The sequence below is a fragment of the Salvelinus namaycush genome, chromosome 14 (genome assembly GCF_016432855.1).
Source record: "Salvelinus namaycush isolate Seneca chromosome 14, SaNama_1.0, whole genome shotgun sequence".
NCBI lineage: Eukaryota > Metazoa > Chordata > Actinopteri > Salmoniformes > Salmonidae > Salvelinus > Salvelinus namaycush.
The window spans coordinates 19,090,402-19,116,541 of record NC_052320.1 but is presented as its reverse complement, the minus strand read 5'-3'; the positions used below and the strand labels follow the sequence as shown (position 1 = coordinate 19,116,541).

The window sequence follows — 26,140 nt, the reverse complement described above, 5'->3', positions numbered from 1 at the left end:
CTTCCTCTGACACTGCCTGGTGTAGAGGTCCTGGATGGCAGGCAGCTTAGCCCCAGTGATGTACTGGGCCGTACGCACTACCCTCTGTAGTGCCTTGCGGTCAGAGGCCGAGCAATTGCCGAACCAGGCAGTGATGCAACCAGTCAGGATGCTCTCGATGTTGCAGCTGTAGAACCTTTTGAGGATCTCAGGACCCATGCCAAATCTTTTTAGTTTCCTGAGGGGGAATAGGCTTTGTCGTGCCCTCTTCACGACTGTCTTGGTGTGTTTGGACCATTCTAGTTTGTTGTTGATGTGGACACCAAGGAACTTGAAGCTCTCAACCTGCTCCACTACAGCCCCGTCGATGAGAATGGGGGCGTGCTCGGTCCTCCTTTTCCTGTAGTCCACAATCATCTCCTTAGTCTTGGTTATGTCTTGGTGTGTCGTCTGCAAACTTAATGATGGTGTTGGAGTCGTGTCTGGTCATGCAGTCGTGGGTGAACAGGGAGTACAGGAGGGGACTGAGCACGCACCCCTGGGGAGCTCCAGTGTGGCGCTCCCTACAAACCTCACTAACCCCCCCCCCCCCCCCCCCCACCCTATCAAACAAACTCTCCCTTTATACATCATTCAGTTCACAATAGACTAATAATACATGATCAACCGTTTCCTCTACCATACACCCATCACATATTCCAGTATCATGTCAATTTCAAAGAATTCAATCCCATATGCCCTAATCTCATCCTACTCAACATAACTTCCTCCCTTCTGTTCCCATTACATGGCACTAGGTTACCGCCCATACAGCTTTCCTTGTACTATAAAAATTTATCCCCTTAGAACTTGCATCCTATTGCCTCTGCCAGCAATCCAACCCAGTCTTTCAGATCAATGTTTTAACCTCTCCTCTACCAAGCTGCACCTGCATATCCACTTTATTCATTTACATTGCTTTCTTTGCAATTATACAGTATCTACTATATCATTTACATTGACTCCTGTATGAGCAGGAATCCAACAAAACCTCTGTACCATTTCTTTGTAATTCTAACAAAATTGTAATTACTTCAAACCATAAATCCTCTCGCTCTGATTTTCCAGATATTAAACTACACAAAACTGATGCAGAATCCATACATATTTATACTCTTCTTGGTTGCACATCCTCTATCCATTTCAATCCAACAATTATTGCGACCATTTCTGTTGAATATACCGATCTATTATTTGTTAATATCTTGCATAGATAAACATTGAACACAGGAATAAATACACCTGTTCCTGTAGTCATGTCAATGGGATCCTTCAAACCATCTGTGTACACTGCCAAACAAGAATACAACGTATTACTAATATATTGATCCACTATTATTCTTACATGATCTTCTTCACACCACTGTTTCATTTCTTTGTTCAGGTTAAGATTAATATATGGCCTTGTATAAAACCACAATAGCACATTTCACCTACAGGCTTGGAGTGTACACAATAGGCTATGGTCCCAGAGACCACCTATAAGCTTTAAGCGCACACACACTATAATATAAAATCAATAAATTAACCGACTGACAACAAGGACAAACTACAAATAATACAATTTGGGAAGTTTATTTCTAATCTCTAACACAACTGTAAACGTGGGACAAAAGCTTTACATGGGGTTATGAGACTGACAACTATACATTAAACTAGTCTGTGGACAAGTAGACATGTTTTATACAACCTGACCAATATTAAACATACCATGCAAGAAAATAAGAAAACAATTGCATAATATAGCACCAACAGGAGTCTAGTGAAGACCCTAATAACATAACATTTGAGGTATTGGTATAAAAGTATTATTAAAACACAGTACACAGAACGATATTGTTCATTCCTTTTGTTTCATTTAAAAAAACGAATTAATAAGGCCAGCATCTTACGTACGCAAATCACAGTCCAGACGGTGTTCAACTGATGGTGCTTATTAAAAACAGAAATGGTAAGAAAAAACACATTTGGTATCGAGTATGTGTTCGCTCTCTGAGTTAAGAGAAGTTTGATGTCATTCACCACACTGACACACAGCATGAGAGGAAGGTATGGATGCTGGAGGGGAACAAGGATTCAAAACTAAACTGATAATGAGTTAAGAATCTCAATAACCCCAAATGACAAACAGTACTTATGATTTCAGAATGTAGAGTAACTTCAAGTTGTTCTATGAAAGATGGTTGTGTTGTGGTATATTTCAACAAACTTGTTGAGAGAGGTGAACAGAACACTGGAGTTAAAACATCACTTCAACTTAACACACAGTCTACTTGTCATAACAGCACACGTCAAACACAGGCATGAAACCGAAGTGGGTATTTTATGACTAGGCCCCCCATGTGACCTTCATCAACACCCTAAGAACATACAAGGGAATTTTAAAATAGTTGCTTTCACAAACTTACACGCTGCCTGTCTGATTTACTGAAAGGATTACGAGACAACGTTTATGATGTATTCCTTTCGTCAGAGCTTTGTCCAGCTCCCTTTGAAATAGTAAAGAATTAATAATAATTACAGGAGAAAAATAGTTCTACATGTGTTCCTGGGTTTTAAACAATTGTTTAGTAGGCACTTGCAATTAAAACCGTTCCTCTGCCCATTGCTCCAAGAGAGAGGGAGAATGTACACAGCTTACTATTTAAATCAAAGCTGCTAGGACTGGCTTTCAGCAACTTTTTCTTTGAAGAAAATAAGCATGCAGGTATATATAGTATCCACATGCTTGACTATATCACCCAAATTAAAGTCTATAAATGGCAAGTGAAACAATGTAAGTCAAAATGTGTGTCCTGTGACCAACTCTATCATTAAAAACCTAAACATACTCTAGCACCACAGAGAGAGTAACAATGGTGAATATTGGCCAAGTTAAAATACAAAACAAACACTCGAGGCACATTTTCTGCCTTAGTTTGAATATGAATTTCAGATTTTCAATTCTCAGAGGATCTTTTTTTCCAAACAAGTAACAAAACATTAGAAGGTTCAGTCATATTTACAAGTGAATATGATTTTATGACTATTTATAAAATTTTATGAAATACAGAAAACTGCAGATTTAAGACACAGATCAGTATTGAGGTAGATAGTGGGCAGGGTTTGAGGTCTGACCTCACCATCATTGACAAATGTGAACTACTCCAGACAAACCGAAATAACCAAAAAGTGTCAGTGCATTCTGGGAATACTGTGATTATATGACCACACTGCATTGAAACAGCTGCTCATTAACTGAAAACAAATAAAAAACAGACAATACAGACAGTGGTACAAAAAGACTAATATGATTGAGGTCAGTCTGATAAACACAAGATAATTTCATTTGCTGAAAAGCAGGGGAGGATAAGTATACTGTTTTTATCCTCCCCTCCAACAATCAGCCATTTCATGTTGCTGTTGTTGTTGACAGTGCAGCATACAGGAACGTGAGGTTCCTACTCACAGGCAAAGTAGTCCTTGAGTGGCGCGAAGAGGTGCCTGATAACTGGTACACTCCATGATTGGCCCAGTACGTTTTGCCGCTGGCTCCGACCCATGTTGTTGACATCAGTGTAATGCTTGGGAAAGCCAAAGATCCTGCAGGAAGGTCAATCACATAACGTGGAAAATGTTAGAACAATGTCAAAACAACCTGAGGGTAAGTGTATTTGTAGCAGAAATTACAGATTACATTCACTTAACTTCCACACTATAAGACCATTGACAAGTGAGAGCTGTATCCATGAACAGTCATGGTATAAGAATAATGGTAACTATAACAACTTAAAACAATGTAATTACACTGTAATCACTTCTATATTCTATGCTGTCCACCCCTACCCTTTTACTCTCAATAATAAAGGCTTACTTCTCCATCTCTGCGCACCAAAGGGTGTCCTCCTTGCCATTAAAGTCGACAGGTAGGGGCCCCATCTTCCCCCGTCTGATGGAGTTGGACTTGGTGGTGATGGTACGAACTTTGTTATACTATAAGGGAAAGAACAGACAGATAACAATCATATCTTTAACCATGTCTCAAATATGGACATCCCATCTGATGCTAGAAACTCATTCATACATTTGAAAATATACACTGCTCAAAAAAATAAAGGGAACACTTAAACAACACAATGTAACTCCAAGTCAATCACACTTCTGTGAAATCAAACTGTCCACTTAGGAGGCAACACTGTTTGACAATAAAGGTTTGCTGTGTCTGAAGTGTGATTGACTTGGAGTTACATTGTGTTGTTTAAGTGTTCCCTTTATTTTTTTGAGCAGTGTACATTAGAATTAATCTGAACTTCAACCTCTCTTGCCAGTGAAGTACTGATGGCGCAACTGAATTATAAAACCATCTAGAAGCAAGAGCGTATTAGTGTTACCTTGGTCGTGCGTCCAAGCTCCAGACAATCCTGCAGGTTCACTTTGTCATCCAGAGAGGTAGCTAGAGGTCTAAGGAGAGAAACACATACAGATGAGTGAACTCTCTGCCAAACCATCTTAAAGATATTTTACTTCATGTAGATGAGTTGAACATAAGAAAAACAACATGATATTGAGAGTGCATGTGTTAGTGTTTATCAGTAGGTGTGTGTGTAGAAGTATGGGGATGTGTCTATGTGTTAGTTGTTTATACAGTTGAAGTCAGAAGTTTACATACACCTTAGCCAAATACATTTAAACTCAGTTTTTCACAATTCCTGACATTTAATCAGGGTAAAAATTCCCTGTCTTAGGTCAGTTAGGATCACCACTTTATTTTAAGAAAGTGAAATGTCAGAATAATAGTAGAGTGATTTATTTCAGCTTTTATTTATTTCATCACATTGCCAGTGGGTCAGAAGTTTACATACACTCAATTAGTATTTGGTAGCATTGCCTTTAAATTGTTTAACTTAGGTCAAACGTTTTGGGTAGCCTTCCAAAAGCTTCCCACAATAAGTTGGGTGAATTTTGGCCCATTCCTCCTGACAGAGACAGAGTAACTGAGTCAGGTTTGTAAGGCCTCCTTGCTCGCACACGCTTTTTCAGTTCTGCCCGCAAATTTTCTATAGGATTGACGTCAGGGCTTGGTGATGGCCACTTCAATACCTTGACTTTGTTGTCCTTAAGCCATTTTGCCACAACTTTGGAAGTAGGCTTGAGGTCATTGTCCATTTGGAAGACTCATTTGCGACCAAGCTTTAACTTCCTGATTGATGTCTTGAGATGTTGCTTCAATATAGCCACATAATTTCCCCCCCTCATGATGCCATCTATTTTGTGAAGTGTACCAGTCCCTCCTGCAGCAAAGCACCCCCACAACATGATGCTGTGACCCCCGTGCTTCACGGTTGGGATGGTGTTCTTCGGCTTGCAATCCTCCCCCTTTTTCCTCCAAACATAACAATGGTCATTATGGCCAAACAGTTTTATTTTGTTTCATCAGACCAGAGGACATTTCTCCAAAAGTAGGATCTTTGTCCCCATGTGCAGTTGAAAACAGTAGTCAGGCTTTTTTAATGGCAGTTATGGAGCAGTGGCTTCTTCCTTGCTGAGCGGTCTTTCAGGTTATGTCGATATAGGACTCGTTTTACTGTGGATATAGATACTTTTGTACCTGTTTCCTCCATCTTCACAAGGTCCTTTGCTGTTGTTCTGGAATCGATTTGCACTTTTCACACCAAAGTACCTTCATCTCTAGGAGACAGAACGCTTCTCCTTCATGAGCGGTATGACGGCTGCATGGTCCCATGGACTTGCATACTATTGTTTGAACAGATGAACGTGGTACCTTCAGGCGTTTGGAAATTGCTCCCAAGGATGAACCAGACTTGTGGAGGTCTAAAAAAAATGTCTGAGGTCTTGGCTGATTTCTTTTGATTTTCCCATGATGTCAAGCAGAGGCACTGAGTTTGAAGGTAGGCCTTGAAATACATCCACAGGTACACCTCCAATTGACTCAAATGATGTCAATTAGCCTTTCAGAAGCATCTAAAGTCATGACATAATTTTCTGGAATTTTCCAAGCTGTTTAAAGGCACAGTCAATTTAGTGTATGTAAACTTCTGACCCACTGGAACTGTGATAAAGTGAAATAATCTGTCTGTAAACAATTGTTGGAAAAATGACTTGTGTCACGCACAAAGTAGATGTCCTAACCGACTTGCCAAAACTAGTTTGTTAACAAGAAATTTGCGGAGTGGTTGAAAAACGAGTTTTAATGACTCCAACCTAAGTATGTAAACTTCCGACTTCAACTGTATGTTTACCTGTTCATGCCCGGGAGGTTTCCCCAGAAGTAGCGAGCTCTGTGAGCTGGGCTCACTTTTACTGCATCGATCAGGATGGGATTGCACTGGAAACAGATTATTAGTCATTATGAAATGAATACGCAAACATACAGCCAAATGTATTGACCAGAGAGACAGTGAGAAAGAGCCAGAGAGTGAAAGAAGGAGAGAGAGACAGGCCTCATTGACCATGAAATAGCATCTTCTTATAGAAATACCTAGTATCTTTACCTCAAGGAAGCGACAGATGTCAGCCTTGTCATGACCGCTCATGGCCACCACATTTTCAAAGAGCCAGAAGAATGGCCGATCATCATCTTCCCTTGGCCTCATCATGGTCAGCATCCTGTAATATTCAAAGAACAGCCTGCCTGTGCCCTCTGGAAAAAGAGACAGAGAAAACCAATGAAACACCATTAAAACACTTTTACTAGGCCAATGGAAAGGTAAGCATGTACATGTAACAGTAGGCTACTCTGTTAACTGCTAATAAAACAATGTGAAAACGGACTGGATAAAGTGCTTCAGACATTTGCTCTCTACATTGTCTCGTAGAAGCACTCTTTCTACTTTGAAGTCAGGAGGTTCCTTACCAAATAAGCCCTTCCGAGCAGGGTTGACGCAGGCCAGATCATTGCAGGGGCTTCCTCCAATCAGGAGGTCAAAAGGACCCCATTCAGCCAGCTAAAGCAAACACACAGACACACAAAGGTTACCCTCTTAGAAAAAAGGTTTCCAAAAGGAAAGGGTTCTCCTATGGGGACAGCTGGAGAACCCGTTTAGGTTCTAGATAGCACATTTTTGTAGAGAATGACCATAGGAGTGTGTGTGTTATGTGTTCTAACATGAATGTGTGTGTGTATGCTGAACTCACATGTTTCCTGGTGATGGTGCGTACGTCGTTGATATGCTCTATCTGGCCCTGGTGTTTGATCATACCCACAGCAATCGAGTTCCCACAGATCTCAGAGGCAATGTAGCGTTTTATGATGAAGCCCAGGTCTTTGAGCACCAGGTACCCTGCAAGAGCACAATGGTCATACACAGCCATCCAACACTATAAACCACACCTAAAAAAGACCAAACCCTGACCTTTCTACACACAGTAACCTGTCAGATAACAGAAGAAACACCTGCCATTGCATACACCCTCATACAACACATCACAATCACTCATCTGTAACAATCTCCCCAAGAAGAATGAAAGCCCATATTGAGAATGTACAAACCTGTGGCAATCCCATCAAAGAGAGACAATACCCGGATGGGTCTGCGTTGATGTGCAGGGATGGCGGGATACATCCTGTGGGGTTCAAATTCAAGGGCACTGTTGTTGACGAAGAACTCTTGAACACGCACGCTCCAGTCAGGCCGTAGCTTGAGTGATCCGTTGCACTGGGATGGTAAGCACATGAAGCAGCTCCATGGGTCCACGTCCTTCAGCTGGTTAAAGGTTCCATCGCCAACCAAAAAGTTCAGGCAGTCCTTACAGAAACACCTGAGAGAGGAAGAGAGAGAGAGAACGACAGAGAGGATATGCATGTAAAAGAGGAAATGGGAGTGAAAGAAGAGAGAGGGGAAAATGTACTCTTGAACAGTGCTTACCTGCAACAGCTGGCATTGCCACACAGAATGACCTCTTGGCCAGCACAACAAACAGTGCAGTAGGACTGGTAGCCATCTTTGTCGTATCTGTACAAAGTCTCAATAAAGTTCTCCTGTAAAGGTTACAAAGGGACAGCTTTACCATGAGGATGAGGGTAATTAATGTCAACAATCTTTCAAATGATAAGCAGACATTATCTAACATGTCTATGTTTACATAAAAAAACTGAACAGTCATTAAAGGAATAGGAAGACGTAGTTGGTTTACCTTACACTTCTGGCAGAGACTCCCTTCAAACAGTGGGTGGAAGGTGTGGATTTGGGGGGTTCCACATGATAAACAGAATTCTGAGGTGATACAATAATTAATTGTATACATTAGTATAGTAAAATTACTGATTCCATTATATGCCATCTTTCAAAAGCGCAGAGAAATACAGAGCAAGAAAGTACAATTACTGTGGAAAGAAATCGAAATACCTTCAATTTTCTTGCCTTTCATAACCTCTTGTACCATTGCCCCTATGAACAACAAAAAATGAATTGAATTGATGTAAATATAATTATTTAGTGACAGAATAATTAGAAATAATGCCCTCATTAATGAATATGGATTACGGTGGGTATAGGACTTACCTCTGCTGTAGCCCTGATTCCCAGAGGATGGTCTGTTCTTATTCACAGACTTCTTCTTAGCTGGGGGTTGGTAGTCTGACAGAGCTGAGTCTGAAGATTCTGCCTTCAAATCTTTGGGAATGAAACAAAACAAAAAGAAACTGAGATGACCTGCTAATACAAGTGTAATTACAGTGTTACTACACAGGAATAAGTGTTACCCTGTTGTGGAAATATAATAGAAGCAACACAAAGCACTACGGGGTGAAGTTTCACCTAGGTACAGAGCTTGGTCAGCTTCCCCTCCCCCAATCCTAACTTTAACCATTTGTGGGGAGATCACCGTCTAGGAGCATCTTCACTCTAAACCACATATACCTGCAGGGGCTGGGGGGTTGAACCCATCTGGTCCAGTGGGCTGGAATCCACTGTGGGCCCAGTTCAGCATCAACTTAAGCTCCTCTTGTTTATTCCCCGCTGCAAGAAAGGACTTCTCACAGCGTTCACCAGCCAACTGCATTGACATGAAATATGAGTGGTGAGTGATGTGGTGCTTTGTGGTATTATACAGTATGGAATATTGTGATATATATGTTAAGGTAACAAACAGTGATGTACAGAGCTTTACATTAGAATGTTATACAGTGATAAAATAATTCCAGCCCCACCTCAAGGACCTGGTAGATGGCATCTTTGTAGGTGGGCAAGCTGGCATAGGAATTCTTGCAGAAGCACTTCGCAAAAGCTGCAAAACGCAGAAGCCTCTCTGTACAGATCTAAAACACAAAAGAAAAGGAAGGATTCAGATCAAACATCAATCTGTTCTGCAGATCAATCTTGTTATTTACAACGAGTCAAGTCAAGTCCTCACCTCGGAAAACATGCTGTCTCCAAACCACTCTACCCGGCGCATGGATACAGGCGGTGTTTTGTTGGACTTCCAGAGCACCACCAGTCCAGGCCACCAGGAGAAGCACTTCACCTTTCCCCACACCAGCTCTCCAGTGGGGAAACCCTTCCCATCCTACAGGGTGAGACCCCGGGAGATGGAGGGTTATTCACATGGGTTTACATGATAAGGAAGCATGTTGCCATGCATAGCAAATATTTGTGATACTAATTGTCGTGAAAGTAGGAACCTGGTAATCAACGCCCTTCTTTGCTGCCCTGGGACTCGGAGTAGACACATTGGATGCTGATGTTTGATTCTCATTCTTCAGGGGCTGAAAATCAAAAATATTTATGCTTGAATACACAGATAAAATATTCTGAAGACAATGACAAACACATTCACAGATTAACCTGAAAAATGTAAACAAAGACACTTGAAAGGTTGTTTAATGGGTGACTACAATTGTAAATATCATTTTTTTCCTTCTACATGTAATACACTACTCTGGTACTTGGTTTGTCAGCATTTATTTAAGCAACCCAATCCAGCTGACCATGGTGCACAATTTCAGAGTATTGAGAATGATAAAGGTGAGGAAATGTGAGACTACCATGTCCATAAAAAGTGTTAGAAGGGAAGTCAGAATGTTAGAAGCCGAATCACAAGAGCCACGCACAGAAATGATGATATGGCAATGACAGCCAAGCACACCTTTATAACGAAATATACATGTTCTCTTGTTTTGACAGTACTGCGCCTTTCACTGTCCCATTCGCCAGAGGTCAGAGGGGCTCTCCTACAGGCTGGTGGGCGAAGATATAGGAGGACGGGCTCATTGTTATGGTTGGAATGGAATTAATCCATGTGTTTGATACCGTAGCCATTACAATGAGCCTGTCCTCAGGTATCTCTGCCCACCAGCCATCACAGGTAGGAGCTCTGAGAGTACCTACCGTCGCAGCCTCGGACTCCTGGTCCCTTTTGCTGTCGTTGTCAAGAACCTGTGGCTTGGCCCAGGCACCAGCACCGGCACCAGCCTGAAATACAGTTCTCGCCTGTGGCTTCTGGCGTAAGCTGCTCTCCCAGCCATAAATGCCCCTAATGTTGCCCTGAGGGACAACACACATGCACACACACATTACACACATCGTGCACACACACACACACACACACACACACACATTTACGCATTCAAGCACTCACACACACTCACCTTCTCACATCCAATAACTAGCCCACTACTACAAACCATAAAACAGACCCACATGAAAAAAATGGAAATAAAAAGATAAAAAAGCTACTGATGAGGTTAGTTTGTTAGACCAGGGTGAAAAGCTGGCATGCACTTGTTCTAGGCATAGTTTAAGGTTTTTGAATTCAAATAATGTAAAATCTTAGAGAATGGTTGATTGGACAAGCAACAGCAGAGTTAGGCATACTGCTGACCTCGATTTAACAAGGCCTGTAGAGAAACGTTTACCATAATGTCAAGATTTGGAGACATCCATGCACACAAAAGATCCATGAACGCTTTGCTTTGTTTGATTTGAAAGAATTATATTGTTTCCATTGTCAGGTGTTGTCACATGCAGTTTATTTGGGGTTTAATTTGTCACCCCCCCACTACAGCAAGGTAAGACCATGGTAAAAACAAGCATAGCCTCCAATATCTATGTCTGTTTTCTACTGGGAAGCTCTGTTATGCGAAGTTGATTATGAGTCCCAAGAAAACAATAACGTCACTAACGTAGCTAAAGTCCCAAGAAAACAATAACGTCACTAACGTAGCTAAAGTCCCAAGAAAACAATAACGTCACTAACGTAGCTAAAGTCCCAAGAAAACAATAACGTCACTAACGTAGCTAAAGTCCCAAGAAAACAATAACGTCACTAACGTAGCTAAAGTCCCAAGAAAACAATAACGTCACTAACGTAGCTAAAGTCCCAAGAAAACAATAACGTCACTAACGTAGCTAAAGTCCCAAGAAAACAATAACGTCACTAACGTAGCTAAAGTCCCAAGAAAACAATAACGTCACTAACGTAGCTAAAGTCCCAAGAAAACAATAACGTAGCTAAATCTTAAGTTACCATATTTGTCGAATTGGTTCACCCAATACTGCCAGACATGAAATATGGTTAAAAAAGAAAGAAAAAATAATACTAAACATTACCTCCATAGTATTTGTCCAAATGACATCATCCTCAACGAACACAGTATTGTCCCCATTCTTTGGTCCATCTACAAACACAAATTGTATTAAACCAAATAACATTTTTTATTCAGAAAATACATGAGTTTTGCCTGAAATTGTCCAAAGGTGAAAAGACAGAGCATAGACAACTAAAGAGACAGGGTTTCATTGAAAAGCATTGAGGGAAATTTGAATTTCAGTTTACATTGACTGAATTTAAATGGAATTAACCTCAACCATGGGAAGAGCAGTAGGCGGATTGTGAAGCATTCTCTGGTAATGTGTCACCTGTACACTGCTTAAATGGAGTACAAAGGTCCAATACAGCTGTTTTTATCTCAATAACAAATACTTTCTTAAGTACCCTACAGTGATTGTTTTCAATTAAAATGGTCAAAAAGAAGAAGAAGCAGGCCAAAACTCCATCCAACCAAAACAGGCTGAAATTTCAGGCAGTCTTTTCAAACAGCTCCTAAACTAACTGGGCATTATTATCGTTTTCACAATTTCACAGTATAATTTCAACCTCATAGCGTGGAAATACATAGAAAACACAGGAAAATCACTGCACTGGGCTTTAAAGGGGTCAATCAGCAGTTGAAACAATAACAAAGTGTCGTCCCCGCCACTGTTTCAGTAGAAATCTGAGGGACGGAGCTGGAGAAATGTAACCACTTTAAAATTCATAGACAAGTCTATGGATTCAAGGACTGACCATCCATGATATCAACATTATCATTTTAAGGCTTTACAGTGTTCGCTTACATTTACTTTGTTTACAAACATTGGAGTAAAACAAGCTTATTTTTGGGGTTCTGATAGGAAAATACAGTTGAATTAAGCTCACGAGGCATTTAGAAGTTATATTCTTCAGGAATCAATGGGTACATATAATTATATAATATAATATAATTCATTTATAAGTCCAAATATGGATGTAGCAACTGCTGATTTCCCCTTTAAGTGATCTAGATGATTACCAATGATCAACTTCAGTAACTGTCAATATCTTATCTTACTGATTATCTTCTGCAGCCGCACTGTGCATGGCTTCACTGTCCCATTAAGGTAATTCACCTCTGGAAAACAACACATTGATGCTTCCATTATTAAACAGGGATCCTGTGATAGAAGTATGTGAAACACTGAGAGAATAAATGGACAGTGTAAGATTACAACCCATATACTACTGTAATATGCCATCATGACTACAACATTAGATGATTAGATTTGTAGCTGTTTTGGTGCCATGTCAAAATGCACTTTTGCTCTCAAGGCTTGTGCATACCAGACAATGATAAGGGCACCACACACATGCAGAGATGATGACAAATGGTTTCTAATATGTGACAGAGCCCATGTCAGGGTATTTGCATGCACACGTTTTGAAATTCATATGAGAGGCATACAATTACAGCTAACTCAACCAATGGTATGGTATGTTAATAGCATCCCCTCTATGATAATACCATCCCCTTTAAATAACAATAATGATTTCTCACAACAACAACAAAAAATATGTCTATTCAGTCTGTTAAACTTACACAACAACTTCTATAAGACTGTCCAGAAATGTAAACCTGAAGCATGCTCATGCTACACTAACCTACCCCAAAAATGGAGAGCTGCCACCATCCTGAGCATTTCAACCCATTAAAGCTAACCCTTTCATGTGTTAATCCACGTGGTAAACTGCTTACCGGTACACACACACAAACTAATGCTAAACCAAAATGGAGATGTACCTTAAAAAAAGCATTTGAGTGCTCTTGTGGGTGCTACTCAACACATTATTAATACACTTAATTATTATAATTATATCACATTCTATTAAATTCCTATCCCAGTCCCCTAATGAAATAACGTACCTGATGGAATCTTTCTGGAATGACCTCGACTTTTCTTCTTCCTGCCAAGCCCGTTGACACTTATGTTGTCTGAGAGAGTGCTATCATTGGTAAGGTCTACTTCCTGAATGGAGTCCAGCTCACTGTCTGTCACACTGTCAGCGAACTGGGCAGCATCCCCATTCTCCACAGCCTGAGAACACAGACACAAATAATATAGATGCAGATACTCACACACACACACACACACACACACACACACAGACACAGACACAGACACACACACACACACACAGTGCCTTTGGAAAGTATTCAGACCCCTTGACTTTTTCCACATTTTGTTAGGTCACAGCCTTAATCTAAAATTGGTTACATTTTCCCCCCACATCAATTTACACACAATAGCCCATAATGACAAAGCAAAAACAGGGTTTTAGAATTTTTTTCTAATAAAAAATTAAACTGAAAGGGCCTCCCGGGTGGCGCAGTGGTCTAGGGCACTGCATCGCAGCGCTAGCTGTGCCACCAGACACTCTGGGTTCGCGCCCAGGCTCTGTTGCAGAGCCTGGGCGCGATTGCTGAGGAAATGTTTTTATTTAATCCATTTTAGAATAAGGCTGTAACGTAATAAAACGTGGAAAAAGTCAAGGGGTCTGAATACTTTCCGAAGGCACTGTAAGTACATAAATGGGACAGTACCAACGCAATAACTTCCATGCAGGCATGCAGTGACATACAAGTGTGTGATGCTTTTTATCTTTCACATACCTGTGTGAAGACCTTCTGAGCTTCAAGTGGGGGGCAGGGCATGGCTAAGAGGGTCAAAATAAGTTTCCTGAAGATGGTGGTCGACCCAGAAGCCTTCAGCACAGTGCTCCAATGTTTCTCCAGCGAGGGTGCTGCCGAGTCATTCTGGACCCCTCCATCACATCTGTTTTCTCCCTCCTCTGCCAGCTGGTATTCCAGGAACTCCTTGTTCAGCTGGCCGATCTCCTCGGGTGAGCTGCAGAGTCCCAGTTTGGCCCCCAGCTCTCCCACAGCCTTCCCCGTGACCTTTAGCCTGCCCTGAGGGCTCAGTAGCTGGGCCATGCTCCTCAACACGCCGTCACTAAGAGGCAGCCCCTCCGCCACGCTGGCTGTGAGCGCTGTGTAGAAGGACAGAGCCTGTTCCTGTAATAACTGCAGGGCTTCACTTCCTGTCTCTGATGACTCACACAGGAAGTCCTCCACTACAGCCCCACCCACGTTCAGCTCTGCCCCTGGCAGGTGGAACTTTGTGGTCTTGAGGAGAAAGGCGTCACGTTCCTTAAGGAAGCGCACGACGGCTTGAGGACGGAGGAAACTGGAGGCATAGGAGCGCAGGAGGCCGCTGGCATCCTGTAGGATCTGCACCAAGTCCGCCCGGGCTGAGCCCTCATGGTGATGCAGTCGCTCCTGGAAGACACGGAGGGGCGCTAGGGCCTGGTCCAGAAACATGAAGATAGCCCTGAGTTTGGGATCCTGCAGCTGTGTGCAGATCAGCTTAGCCTTATTATCTATGTTATCCTCTTTGTTACAGGAGCTGAAGTGGGAGATGAGATCGGTCCACATTACCAAAACCTTCCTGACTAACATGCAGAAGTTAAGGCAGCAGGTGGTGAGGGGAAGGGTGAGGCCATCAGTACCGCTAATGCTGGAAAACAGTTCCTTCAGGTTGTCATCCTTGGTGGAGCAGGAGGAGTAGTGGGAGTAGATATCTACAATAAGCTCCTGGGCCTGAGTGGAGAGCTCCGACACCCCAGCATGGCAGGCTGCATCAGCCACTCCATACAGCCCACTTAGCATCACCATGTTGGGGTTGAGTTCCCTGAGTTGTGAGCATATTGGCTCTGAGGCAGAACCATTACCATCTGAGTAGAGAGCAGCGAGGTTAGCTGCAGGAAGCCCAAACCTCTCCAAGTCCTCCACCAGAGCTGCAGCTGTTTTCTCTCCAGCATTGTCATCATTTGGAGGCTGCAGAACATCCAACAGCCTGATGCAGTGCCTGGCTGCCTTTACATCAAAATACCCCACTAGAACCACAGAAGCCATGTCAGTCTGCCCTAGCACCACTCCTCCGTACATGTATATGCAGTAAGGAGTCTTTTGGCAGGCAGACACTATGTCCTCTGGGTACTGTAGTCCCAGGACATACTGGCCGTATCTGTTAGACACTTGGTCCCCAGCCGCGGAGGGACCAGAGACACAGTTGGCTTGAATGAAGCGAAAGACCAACTCACTACAGGGTGGAAGGTCGCTGCAGCTGCCCTGTCTGCTTTTCCCTGACTCTGGCGTTAGGGTGCCATCACTGGCAGTCAGGGAAAGCTTGCGGTGCTTCTTGGACTGTGAGTGACGCTTCAGGTCAAATAGACCTGAGTGATAGATGTTGAGGTTAAGATCGCACAGACTGCAGTAGGCATAGATCTCTCCCAGAGTGCTAGCCCCCACCCAGGAGTAAGTCTCATTCCATATATCCTCATAAATAATACGTTTCCTTTGATACTTCCCTAAAGCTTCTTCATCCGTGTCGGTTTCCAACCCCCCTGTCGAAAAAAGGAAAACACAAATTGATTAACACAAAAAGATCAACAATAATCTATCTTCTATAAGGTCATAAACAGCACAAATAATATTTCAACCCATGATATGTAAAATACTGAACACCTGATTGACTGGGGCTGCGGCTGGCAGAATTGCGGCCCTTGAGGTGAAGTCTCTGAGGAGAATGGAAGCGGAATTTGGCAGGCTGGATGTCCTGGCCCTGGCGAGCCTCCACAGGGTTATACACCTGCCCTGCCAGGTTAGCCTGGAAAAACCTCTTGAACCACTTCAGGAATATGAAGTTGGGCTGGAACTTTCCGTTTATCAGCTCCTCCACTAGAACAGGCTAAAGGGGAGGGAGTTGGAACAATAAGCAAATACCACAAAGAAACTAAGGGAGAATCCCTCTGCCCATATATAAAATATTAACGTACAGTAAAAAAGATCCTTGACTTAAATGTGATGGACAAAAAGCTATGGGTGTAAGTAATTTATTTTCAGAAACAAATTGGGGTGTAGTCAAACCTTGGTGACACCAGTCTTGTTGAAGCCAGCTTGGAGCATATTGTAGTTGTGGAGGAAGTCTGACATGTCCTGGGCCTGGAACTTCACTGTGCTGAGGTCGATGCACCCAGGGAAGATCCAGTCCATCAGCTGGCAGTAGCAGGAACCTTCACACCACACCCACACAAAAGACGTTTAAGACCCTCTAGTAACCAGGGAGAGCAGTACAGAATAGAGGTCGACCGATTATGATTTTTCAATGCCGATACCGATACCGATTATTGGAGGACAAAAAAAGTCGATACCGATTAATCGGCCGATTTATATTTTAAAAAAGTTTTTAAATATATATATATCATACACACACACACATTTTTGTAATAATGACAATTGCAACAATACTGAATGAACAATGAACACTTATTTTAACTTAATATAATACATAAATACACACACGCACACAGCTCTGAAGTGATAATGATACTGAAGAGTCTGCTTAGGAGACAAATACTCTCAACTGTTTGAATAAAAATAGAGTTTAAGTTACCTGTGATGAATGTTGAAAACAAAAACTGTCATTTCTATATGCAGGAAATCCTATTTTAATAATGGGCATGGTAAGAATTGACGACCAAAGTGCGAGTCATAATTCCCATGACACCTTTTAGCAAAATCTGAAAAGCAGTTCCTTCATTTATTCCATAGGATATTTTTTAGATTCACTTAAAATAAGGTCTGTGTTTCGTGTAGGCTTACACTACCATGCCAATTTTATAACTGTGTAGATATCCATAGGACAAGGTAACTCTGATCAATATTGGCTAAATATAAGCGAAGATAAAAAAAAAATTGTAGAGTGGATTTATGAAAATATGTTGACAAACGTTACCTTATCCTAGTGAGATTTACACGGGTATCAAAACGTCGAGGCGGTTTAAGCCTGCACGAAACAGACCTTATTTGAAGTAGATCAAGACATTCTCTATGGAAGACATGAACGGTAAAATAACGAAGGAACCCCTTTCAAATTCAGCCGCAAGTTATTACAGGAATTATAACGTGTCGACTATTTCTCTCTAAACCATATACCTTTGACTAATCCGGAAACTATCACCTCGAAAACAAAACGTTTATTCCGTTCTGTATTTTATCTAACGGGTGGCATCCATGAGTCTAAATATTCCTGTTACATTGCACAACCTTCAATGTTGTCATAATTACGTAAAATTCTGGCAAATTAGTTCGCAAAGAGCCAGGCGGCCCAAACTGTTGCATATACCCTGACTCTGCGTGCAATGAACGCAAGAGAAATGACACAATTTCACCTGGTTAATATTGCCTGCTAAACTGGATTTCTTTTAGCTAAATATGCAGGTTTAAAAATATATACTTGTGTATTGATTTTAAGAAAGGCATTGATGTTTATGGTTAAGTACACATTGGAGCAATGACAGTCATTGATTGATTGTTTTTTATAAGATAAGTTTAATGCTAGCTAGCAACTTACCTTAGCTTACTGCATTCGCTAACAGGCAGGCTCCTCGTGGAGTGCAATGTAATCAGGTGTTAGAGCATTGGACTAGTTAACTGTAAGGTTGCAAGATTGGATCCCCCGAGCTGACAAGGTTAAAAATCTGAGGCAGAACGTTCCTAGGCCGCCATTGAAAATAAGAATGTGTTCTTAACTGACTTGCCTAGTTAAATAAAGATTAAATAAAGGTGTAAAAAATAAATACTAAAAAATACCGATTTCCGATTGTTATGAAAACTTGAAATCGGCCCCGATTAATCGGCCATTCCGATTAATCGGTCGACCTCTAGTACAGAATAGCCTGTAGTCTCCAACAGGTCAATCACGAGCTACCAGTAGCTCGCAGCCCAACTATGAGTAACAATTCTGAAGGTACATGCAATTTTCACATTTTCCACCACAAACTGTCATAATCAAATCTCACAAGTATCAGACACTGCAAGCTCCCAGCTACTTTCTAATAAATGTAAAACTGACATTATCCCACTCCTGATTAGTCACTATTGGCTTAAAAAGACAAACCGAACACAATATCTGCCAATTAAATGGCAGAGGACATGGTGCACTACTTTCTCTTGCATACTGGACCCGGGGAAGAGTTTGCAGGGGAGAGGAAGAGAAAATAACGTGCCTATTTAAAAGCTAGAAAATAACGAGTAGATCACGACAGGTTACATTTTTTAAAAGTAGCTCTCATGCTAGAAAAGGTTGGAGACCCCTGCTATAGTGAAACATGTGCTTTTCATCAGACATTAGAGAGAAAGGTACCTGTCCACTAAGTGTCAGGAGTCTACGTTTTTCTATATGACAAAAGCATTGTAGACGGCTCTAGGATTCTTGTTATAGCATAGAAATGAGGCTGTGTGACCTAGTGAGACAGTACCTGAGCATATCTGCTCCACCCGGGTGAATTTGATGTCCAGGGTCTTATTGAGCCAGTCCAGCAGTTCAAAACGGCTGCATTTCTCTGCAGTGGCATCTGGGGTCTGGTCCAGGTCCACATTTGTCGCCATTTTTCTGTTATTTAAAAACTGACATAAAAACAGACAACATTTCACATGGACGTCATAGCATTTCTTTCAAATATAACATTTGAACCTCTGTAATATTTTTTTTATAAAAGTACTGGTTTCAAATGTTATACACCAACAACTAAATGACAATCCTTCTGTATTTAAGCCTATATTTTCTTGGGTCAAATTTGTAATTACCAGTGTCACATTTTGATTTCTTGACAACAGTATATCTGTCATCTGAAGCCATAACAGCCCCCAATCAGGCAAAAAGAAGATGGGGACCACTCTTTCATAGGAAGGTCCAAAGCTCTATGTTGTCATAACAACTGACATACCTATTCCATAATTAAACCAACCCTGTTCCCCTTCAGGGGGCAGCGTAGGGTATTGGGGTAGACAACAGACCAATGAATGAGCCCACTCAATCTTTTGTTCTACAGAGAAAGGGCTGCTTGACTTTTTGTTGTTGTGTGGCAATAGTCAAAGGACAGTTCTTCTCCAAATCAATCCTACTATTTTACACAACTTATTTCAGTAATATTAGGCGATCCTTTATAAAGGCCTAATGGTTGTACAATATTAAACAGACCCCTTTAGGGGTTCATCATAAGACTGAAGGACTCGGAAAAGGGAAACTGCCAATGCAACGGGTAGTTTATTAGGTTTAATTAATGTGTAAGTATATGGGTGTGTTACATAGGCGAATTCAAATGATCAGATCCATGGGAGAATATTGCAGGCACACGTTTGCAAAACGTGCAAACCACATTGCTTTCCCTGTCTCTGTTAGTTCTTAGTTCGACACGCTGTGTCACTAGTTACCATAGCCACAGTCCTAATTTTGGCTAAACACGCCTCTTTCTACAATTTATCTTCTTAAAATTGGATTTTAAATCTAACTCTAGCCCGAACCACACTGCTAAGCTTATGCCTAACCGTAACCTTAAACTACAACCAAAAAGCACATTTTTGTTTTTATGCATTTTTGTGGCTGTGGTAACTAATGATAACCGCCAGCTGGTTTCATTTCTCCCCCTTCCCATGTGTATAAAGAACTCTCGCGGGGTAATTTTTGCCGCGAATGTTCCATGCAAAGGAAGAGCAGTGCAGTCTTTTCTTTATATTTTCTCCGATACAGGTTATTGCCAGACATGCACACTGCAGCTCAGGATATGTTAATACTGTAGCCTAGCTTCTATTGTCAACAAAGCTGTTTCCTTTATACTGGTGGGTAATCCAAGACATTATGACACTATAGGCTACTGTACTTTTTTCATCTAATCTTGTTCTTCAGCATTGCCATCTGATCTAATATTCCCTAACAGACATGTAAACAAATACTGTAGACCTATAAATTATAAAAGACAGGGCATTACTTTTACTGACATTGTATGACCGGAGTAAGCATGCCGGTTCCTAGGCAGTTGACTTGTCTTTTGTGTCGTCAACCAGTCTTTGTGCTTTTGTTAATAGGTGGTAGTAGACCAATTGGCATACACAATGTTGGCTTTAAGCAATAAATATACACGTAATCATAGCGTCAACATTCGTGTCGTGGCGCATGCGAAGTCGTACAGTGAAGAATGATAACTAGTGGCTTTAAAATATGAATCATGGGTTACCTACCTTTGTTGTCCTTCCTCTAGGGTGACTGCCACGGGGTTGGAGAACCACGGGCTTCTTCCCCGATACTGTCTCTGATGACGTCTCCCCAACCTGGCTATTTGATTGGCGGACTGTACGAAAAGGGGACGTCCCGTATGGCTATACATACAATGGTAGCTAGAGTTAGAAAAAATGGCAAGGCCCAGATGTTGAAATTGTGCAAAATTATACAATTGTATTTTATTCGCGTTTGCTCGACGATTTATGGAAACACTGTTAAAAGCTTGTGCGTAATGTCCCGTTGGCGACCGCGGTTGATCGGCGCGAACTTTATTGCCAGTTCTTGACCGTTGGCCGACCAGGAAAAACCAGTCGTGGGCTATAAAGGGCCTCGTGCTAGTGCTAGACTTGGACTGAAATAAATTCGAGTAGAGACCACCCCCCAGGCCGTGGCCATGGTACCCACGTAAGCCCTGGGTGGTACAGAAGAAGGGGGGCCTCGACCCCAGGAGAAGGGTCCCCCACAACATCCAAGGTACCGGCGGCCACGGCTTGACAGCGCTGCGCCGCCTAGGGGAGGGATCTCATCTGGGCCCCGAGGGACAGGACGGTTATTGATTCGGAAGACAGGAAAAGGCGAGCTTGTACAAAGGACCGAAGACAGCTTTTTAACAAAGTGACAATGTTTTCATGTCTTAAAAATGTTTTACTTTTGTTAAATCATTTGTACACATTTTAAATGGTTTTTACAGATTGGATGTTTTACAAGAAAAATTACTTTTATTCATGGTTGTTTCTATTGTTTTTAACAACATGTAATTTTTAACAAATTTAAATGTAATATTTAACTGCTGTGTTTTATGCTTTTATGCCATTTTATGTCTATTTATTTTATTTTTTATTTCACCTTTATTTAACCAGGTAGGCTAGATGAGAACAAGTTCTCATTTACAACTGCGACCTGGCCAAGATAAAGCAAAGCAGTGCGACAAAAGCAACAACACAGAGTTACGCATGGGTTAAACAAATGTACAGTCAATAACACAATAGAAAATCTGTATACAGTGTGTGCAAATGAAGTAAGGAGGTCAGGCAATAAATAGGCCATAGTGGCGAAGTAATTACAAATTAGCAATTAACACTGGAGTGATAGATGTGCAGATGAGGATGTGCATGTAGAAATACTGCAAAAGAGCAGAAAAAAGCAAAAACACATATGGGGATGAGGTAGGTAGTTAGTTGGATGGGCTATTTACAGATGGGCTCTGTACAGCTGCAGGGATCGGTAAACTGCTCTGACAGCCGATGCTTGAAGTTAGTGAGGGAGATATAAGTTTCCAACTTCAGTGATTTTTGCAATTCGTTCCAGTCATTTGCAGCAGAGAACTGTAAGGAAAGGCGGCCAAAGAGGTGTTGGCTTTGGGGATGACCAGTGAAATATACCTGCTGAAGCGCATGCTACGGGTGGGTGTTGCTATGGTGACCAGTGAGCTGAGATAAGGCGGTGCTTTACCTAGCAAAGACTTAGAGATGACCTGGAGCCAGTGGGTTTGGTGACGAATATGTAGCGAGGACCAGCCAACGAGAGCATACAGGTCGCAATGGTGGGTAGTATATGGAGCTTTGATAGACTGCATCCAATTTGGAGGCTATTTTGTAAATGACATCGCCAAAGTCAAGGATCGGCAGGATAGTCAGTTTTACGAGGGTATGTTTGGTAGCATGAGTGAGGGAAGGCTTTGTTGTGAAATTGGAAGCCTATTCTAGATTTAATTTTGGATTGGAGATGCTTAATATGAGTCTGGAAGGAGAGTTTACAGTCTAGCCAGACACCTAGGTACTTATAGTTGTCCACATATTCTAAGTCAGAACCGTCCAGAGTAGTGATGCTAGGCGGGTGTGGGCAGCGATCGGTTGAAGAGCATGCATTTAGTTTTACTAGCGTTTAAGAGCAGTTGGAGGCCACGGAAGGAGAGTTGTATGGCATTGACGCTCGTTTGGAGGTTTATTAACACAGTGTCCAAAGAAGGGCCAGATGTACAGTATACAGAATGGTGTCGTCTGCGTAGAGGTGGATCAAAGAATCACCCGCAGCAAGTGCGACATCATTGATATATACAGAGAAAAGAGTCAGCCCAAGAATTGAACCCTGTGGCACCCCCATAGAGACTGCCAGAGGTTCGGACAACAGGCCCTCCGATTTGACACCCTGAACTCTGTCTGATAAGTAGTTTGTGAACTAGGCGAGGCAGTCATTAGAGAAACCAAGGCTGCTGAGTCTGCCGATAAGAATAAGAATACGGTGATTGACAGAGTCGAAAGCCTTGGCCAGGTCGATGAAGACGGCTGCACAGTACTGTCTTTTATCGATGGTGGTTATGATATCGTTTAGGACCTTGAGCGTGGCTGAGGTGCACTCTTGACCAGCTCGGAAACCGGATTGCATAGTGGAGAAGGTACGGTGCGATTCGAAATGGTCGGTGATCTGTTTGTTCACTTGACTTTCGAAGACTTTAGAAAGGCTGGATTTGGGTGAAGGAGAAGCGGGGAGGCTTGGGCCAGTTGCTGCGGCAGCTCCGGACTGAGGGACGGCAGCTCCGGACTGAGGGACGGCAGCTCCGGACTGGCTGACGGCTCTGGCTGGTCATGGCTGGCTGACGGCTCTGGCTGGTCATGGCTGGCTGACGGCTCTGGCTGGTCATGGCTGGCTGACGGCTCTGGCTGGTCATGGCTGGGTGACGGCTCTCGCTGGTCATGGCTGGCTGACGGCTCTGGCTGGTCATGGCTGGCTGACGGCTCTGGCTGGTCATGGCTGGCTGACGGCTCTGGCTGGTCATGGCTGGCTGACGGCTCTGGCTGGTCATGGCTGGCTGACGGCTCTGGCTGGTCATGGCTGGCTGACGGCTCTGGCTGGTCATGGCTGGCTGACGGCTCTGGCTGGTCATGGCTGGCTGACGGCTCTGGCTGATCCTGTCTGGCGGAAGGCTCTGGCTGATCCTGTCTGGCGGAAGGCTCTGGCTGATCCTGTCTGGCGGAAGGCTCTGGCTGATCCTGTCTGGCGGAAGGCTCTGGCTGATCCTGTCTGGCAGAAGGCTCTGGCTGCTCCTGTCTGGCGGAAGGCTTTGGCTGCTCCTGTCTGGCTGAAGGCTCTAGCGGCTCCTGTCTGGCGGACGGCTCTGAAGGCTCATGGCAGACGGGCGGCTTTGCAGGCTCAGTACAGACGGGCAGTTCATGCGGCGCTTGGCAGACGGACAGTTCAGACGGCGTTGGGCAGACGGGCAGTTCAGGCGCCGTTGGGCAGACGGGCAGTTCAGACGGCGTTGGGCAGACGGGCAGTTCAGGCGCCGCTGGGCAGACGGGCAGTTCAGGCGCCGCTGGGCAGACGGGCAGTTCAGGCGCCGCTGGGCAGACGGCAGACTCTGGCCGGCTGAGACGCACTGTAGGCCTGGTGCGTGGTGCCGGAACTGGAGGTACCGGGCTAAGGACACGCATCTTCAGGCTAGTGCGGGGAACAACAACAGGGCACACTGGACTCTCAAGGCGTACTATAGGCCTGGTGCGTGGTACCGGCACTGGTGGTACCGGGCTGAGGGCACGCACATCAGGGCGAGTACGGGGAGAAGGAACAGTGCGTACAGGGCTCTGGAGACGAACAGGAGGCTTGATGCGTGGTGCCGGAACTGGAGGCACTGGACTGGAGACACGCACCACAGGGAGAGTGCGTGGAGGAGGAACAGGGCTCTGGAGACGCACTGGAAGCCTGGTGCGTGGTGTAGGCACTGGTGGTACTGGCCTGGAGCGGGGAGGTGGCGCCGGAAATACCGGACCGTGCAGGCGTACTGGCTCCCTTGAGCACTGAGCCTGCCCAACCTTACCTGGTTGTATGCTCCCCGTCGCCCGACCAGTGCGGGGAGGTGGAATAACCCGCACCGGGCTATGTAGGCGAACCGGGGACACCATGCGTAAGGCTGGTGCCATGTAAGCCGGCCCGAGGAGACGCACTGGTGGCCAAATGTGTAGAGCCGGCTTCATGGCACTTGGCTCAATGCTCAATCTGGCCCGGCCGATACGAGGAGCTGGTATGTACCGCACCGGGCTATGCACACGTACAGGAGACTTCTTCGGAAGAAGAGGAGGAGTAGGGATTGGACCAAAGCGCAGCGTTGTGATATGACATAATGATATTTATTAAAGTAAAGACGAAACACGAAAATACTTCAACAAACTACAAAACAAATAAACGAACGTAGACAGACCTGAACTAGAGAACTTACATATACACGAAGAACGCATGAACAGGTACAGACTACATATACGAAACGACAAACGAAACAGTCCCGTGTGGTGCACAGACACAAACACGGAAGACAACCACCCACAAACAAACAGTGTGAACAACCTACCTTAATATGGTTCTCAATCAGAGGAAACGTAAAACACCTGTCCCTGATTGAGAACCATATCAGGCTAAATGACAATGAACCTAAACATAGAAACACATAACATAGAATGCCCACCCCAACTCACGCCCTGACCAACTAAACACATACAAAAACAAGAGAAAACAGGTCAGGAACGTGACACTTAAAAGGATAACTATTTTAATGTTTCTAATGTTTTTTTCACTGAGGATTTTTTCCACATTTTGTTGTGTTACAGCCTGCATAAAACATTTATAAAATTCAGATTTTTTTATCACTGGCCTACACACAATACCCCATAATGTTAAAGTGGCCTTGCTGAATATATTTCAACAAAAAAAAAGCTAGAGAATTGAATGTTAATTTCTCTGCCATAAGCCGCCTCCAACGTCGTTTTAGAGAAATTAGCACTACGTCCAACCGGCCTCACAACCTCAGACCACGTGGAACTACGCCAGTCCAGGGCCTCCACATCCTACTTCTTCACCTCAGGGATCGTCTGAGACCAGCCACATGTACAGCTGATGAAACTGTAGGTTTGCTGAATGTTTTGCACAAACTGTCAGAAACCATGTCAGGGAAGCTCATCTGCGTGCTCTTCGTCCTCACCAGGGTCTTGACCTGACTGCAGTTCAGCATCGTAACCGATTTCAGTGGAAAAATGCTCACCTTCAATGGCCACTGTGCTTTTCATGGATGAATCCTGGTTTCAACTGTACTGGGCAGATGGCAGACGTTGTGAACAGAGTGCCCTATGGGGGGGGGGGGGGGGGGGGGGGTTATGGTATGGGCATGCATAAGCTACGGACAACAAACACAATTGCATTTTATTGATGACAATTTGAATGCACAGCGATACCGTGACGAGATCCTGAGGCCCATTGTCGTGCAATTCATGGTCTGCCATCACCTCATGTTTCAGCATGATAATACACGGCCCCATGTCGCAAGAATCTGTATACAATATCTGTAAACTGAAAATGTCCCAGTTCTTCCATGGCCTGCATACTCACCAGACATGTCACTCGTTGAGCATGTTTGGGATGCTCTGGATCGACGTGTACGACAGCGT

At 43.4% G+C, this 26,140-nt stretch overlaps 1 protein-coding gene across 1 annotated transcript; it reads right to left on the bottom strand.

Moving 5' to 3' along the window:
• Window positions 1-1,568: 1,568 nt before the first annotated feature.
• Window positions 1,569-19,053, bottom strand: LOC120059233. Its single transcript, XM_039008124.1, has 24 exons — window positions 18,910-19,053; window positions 16,517-16,662; window positions 16,115-16,337; window positions 14,201-15,993; window positions 13,454-13,625; window positions 12,605-12,664; window positions 11,565-11,632; window positions 10,344-10,499; window positions 9,638-9,721; window positions 9,370-9,522; window positions 9,167-9,274; window positions 8,877-9,012; window positions 8,520-8,630; window positions 8,364-8,405; window positions 8,152-8,231; window positions 7,884-7,996; window positions 7,508-7,776; window positions 7,153-7,298; window positions 6,872-6,962; window positions 6,510-6,658; window positions 6,258-6,343; window positions 4,389-4,458; window positions 3,872-3,990; window positions 1,569-3,600 (listed from the first exon to the last, which is right to left on the bottom strand). The coding sequence occupies exons 1-24, from the start codon at window positions 19,037-19,039 to the stop codon at window positions 3,459-3,461; spliced, it is 4,647 nt and encodes a 1,548-aa protein (XP_038864052.1). The 5' UTR covers window positions 19,040-19,053; the 3' UTR covers window positions 1,569-3,458.
• Window positions 19,054-26,140: the final 7,087 nt, after the last annotated feature.

Bases quoted from the DNA above. Each gene is read 5' to 3' on its own strand.
- LOC120059233 (XM_039008124.1), bottom strand. From the start codon at position 19,039: ATGGCGACAAATGTGGACCTGGACCAGACCCCAGATGCCACTGCAGAG. The intron at 9,013-9,166 runs GTGGGGCTGGAA...ATGTCAATGCAG, and splicing joins CCATCTACCAGGTCCTTGAG to TTGGCTGGTGAACGCTGTGA. The intron at 8,406-8,519 runs GTAAGTCCTATA...TGTTGTTCATAG, and splicing joins GAATCAGGGCTACAGCAGAG to GGGCAATGGTACAAGAGGTT.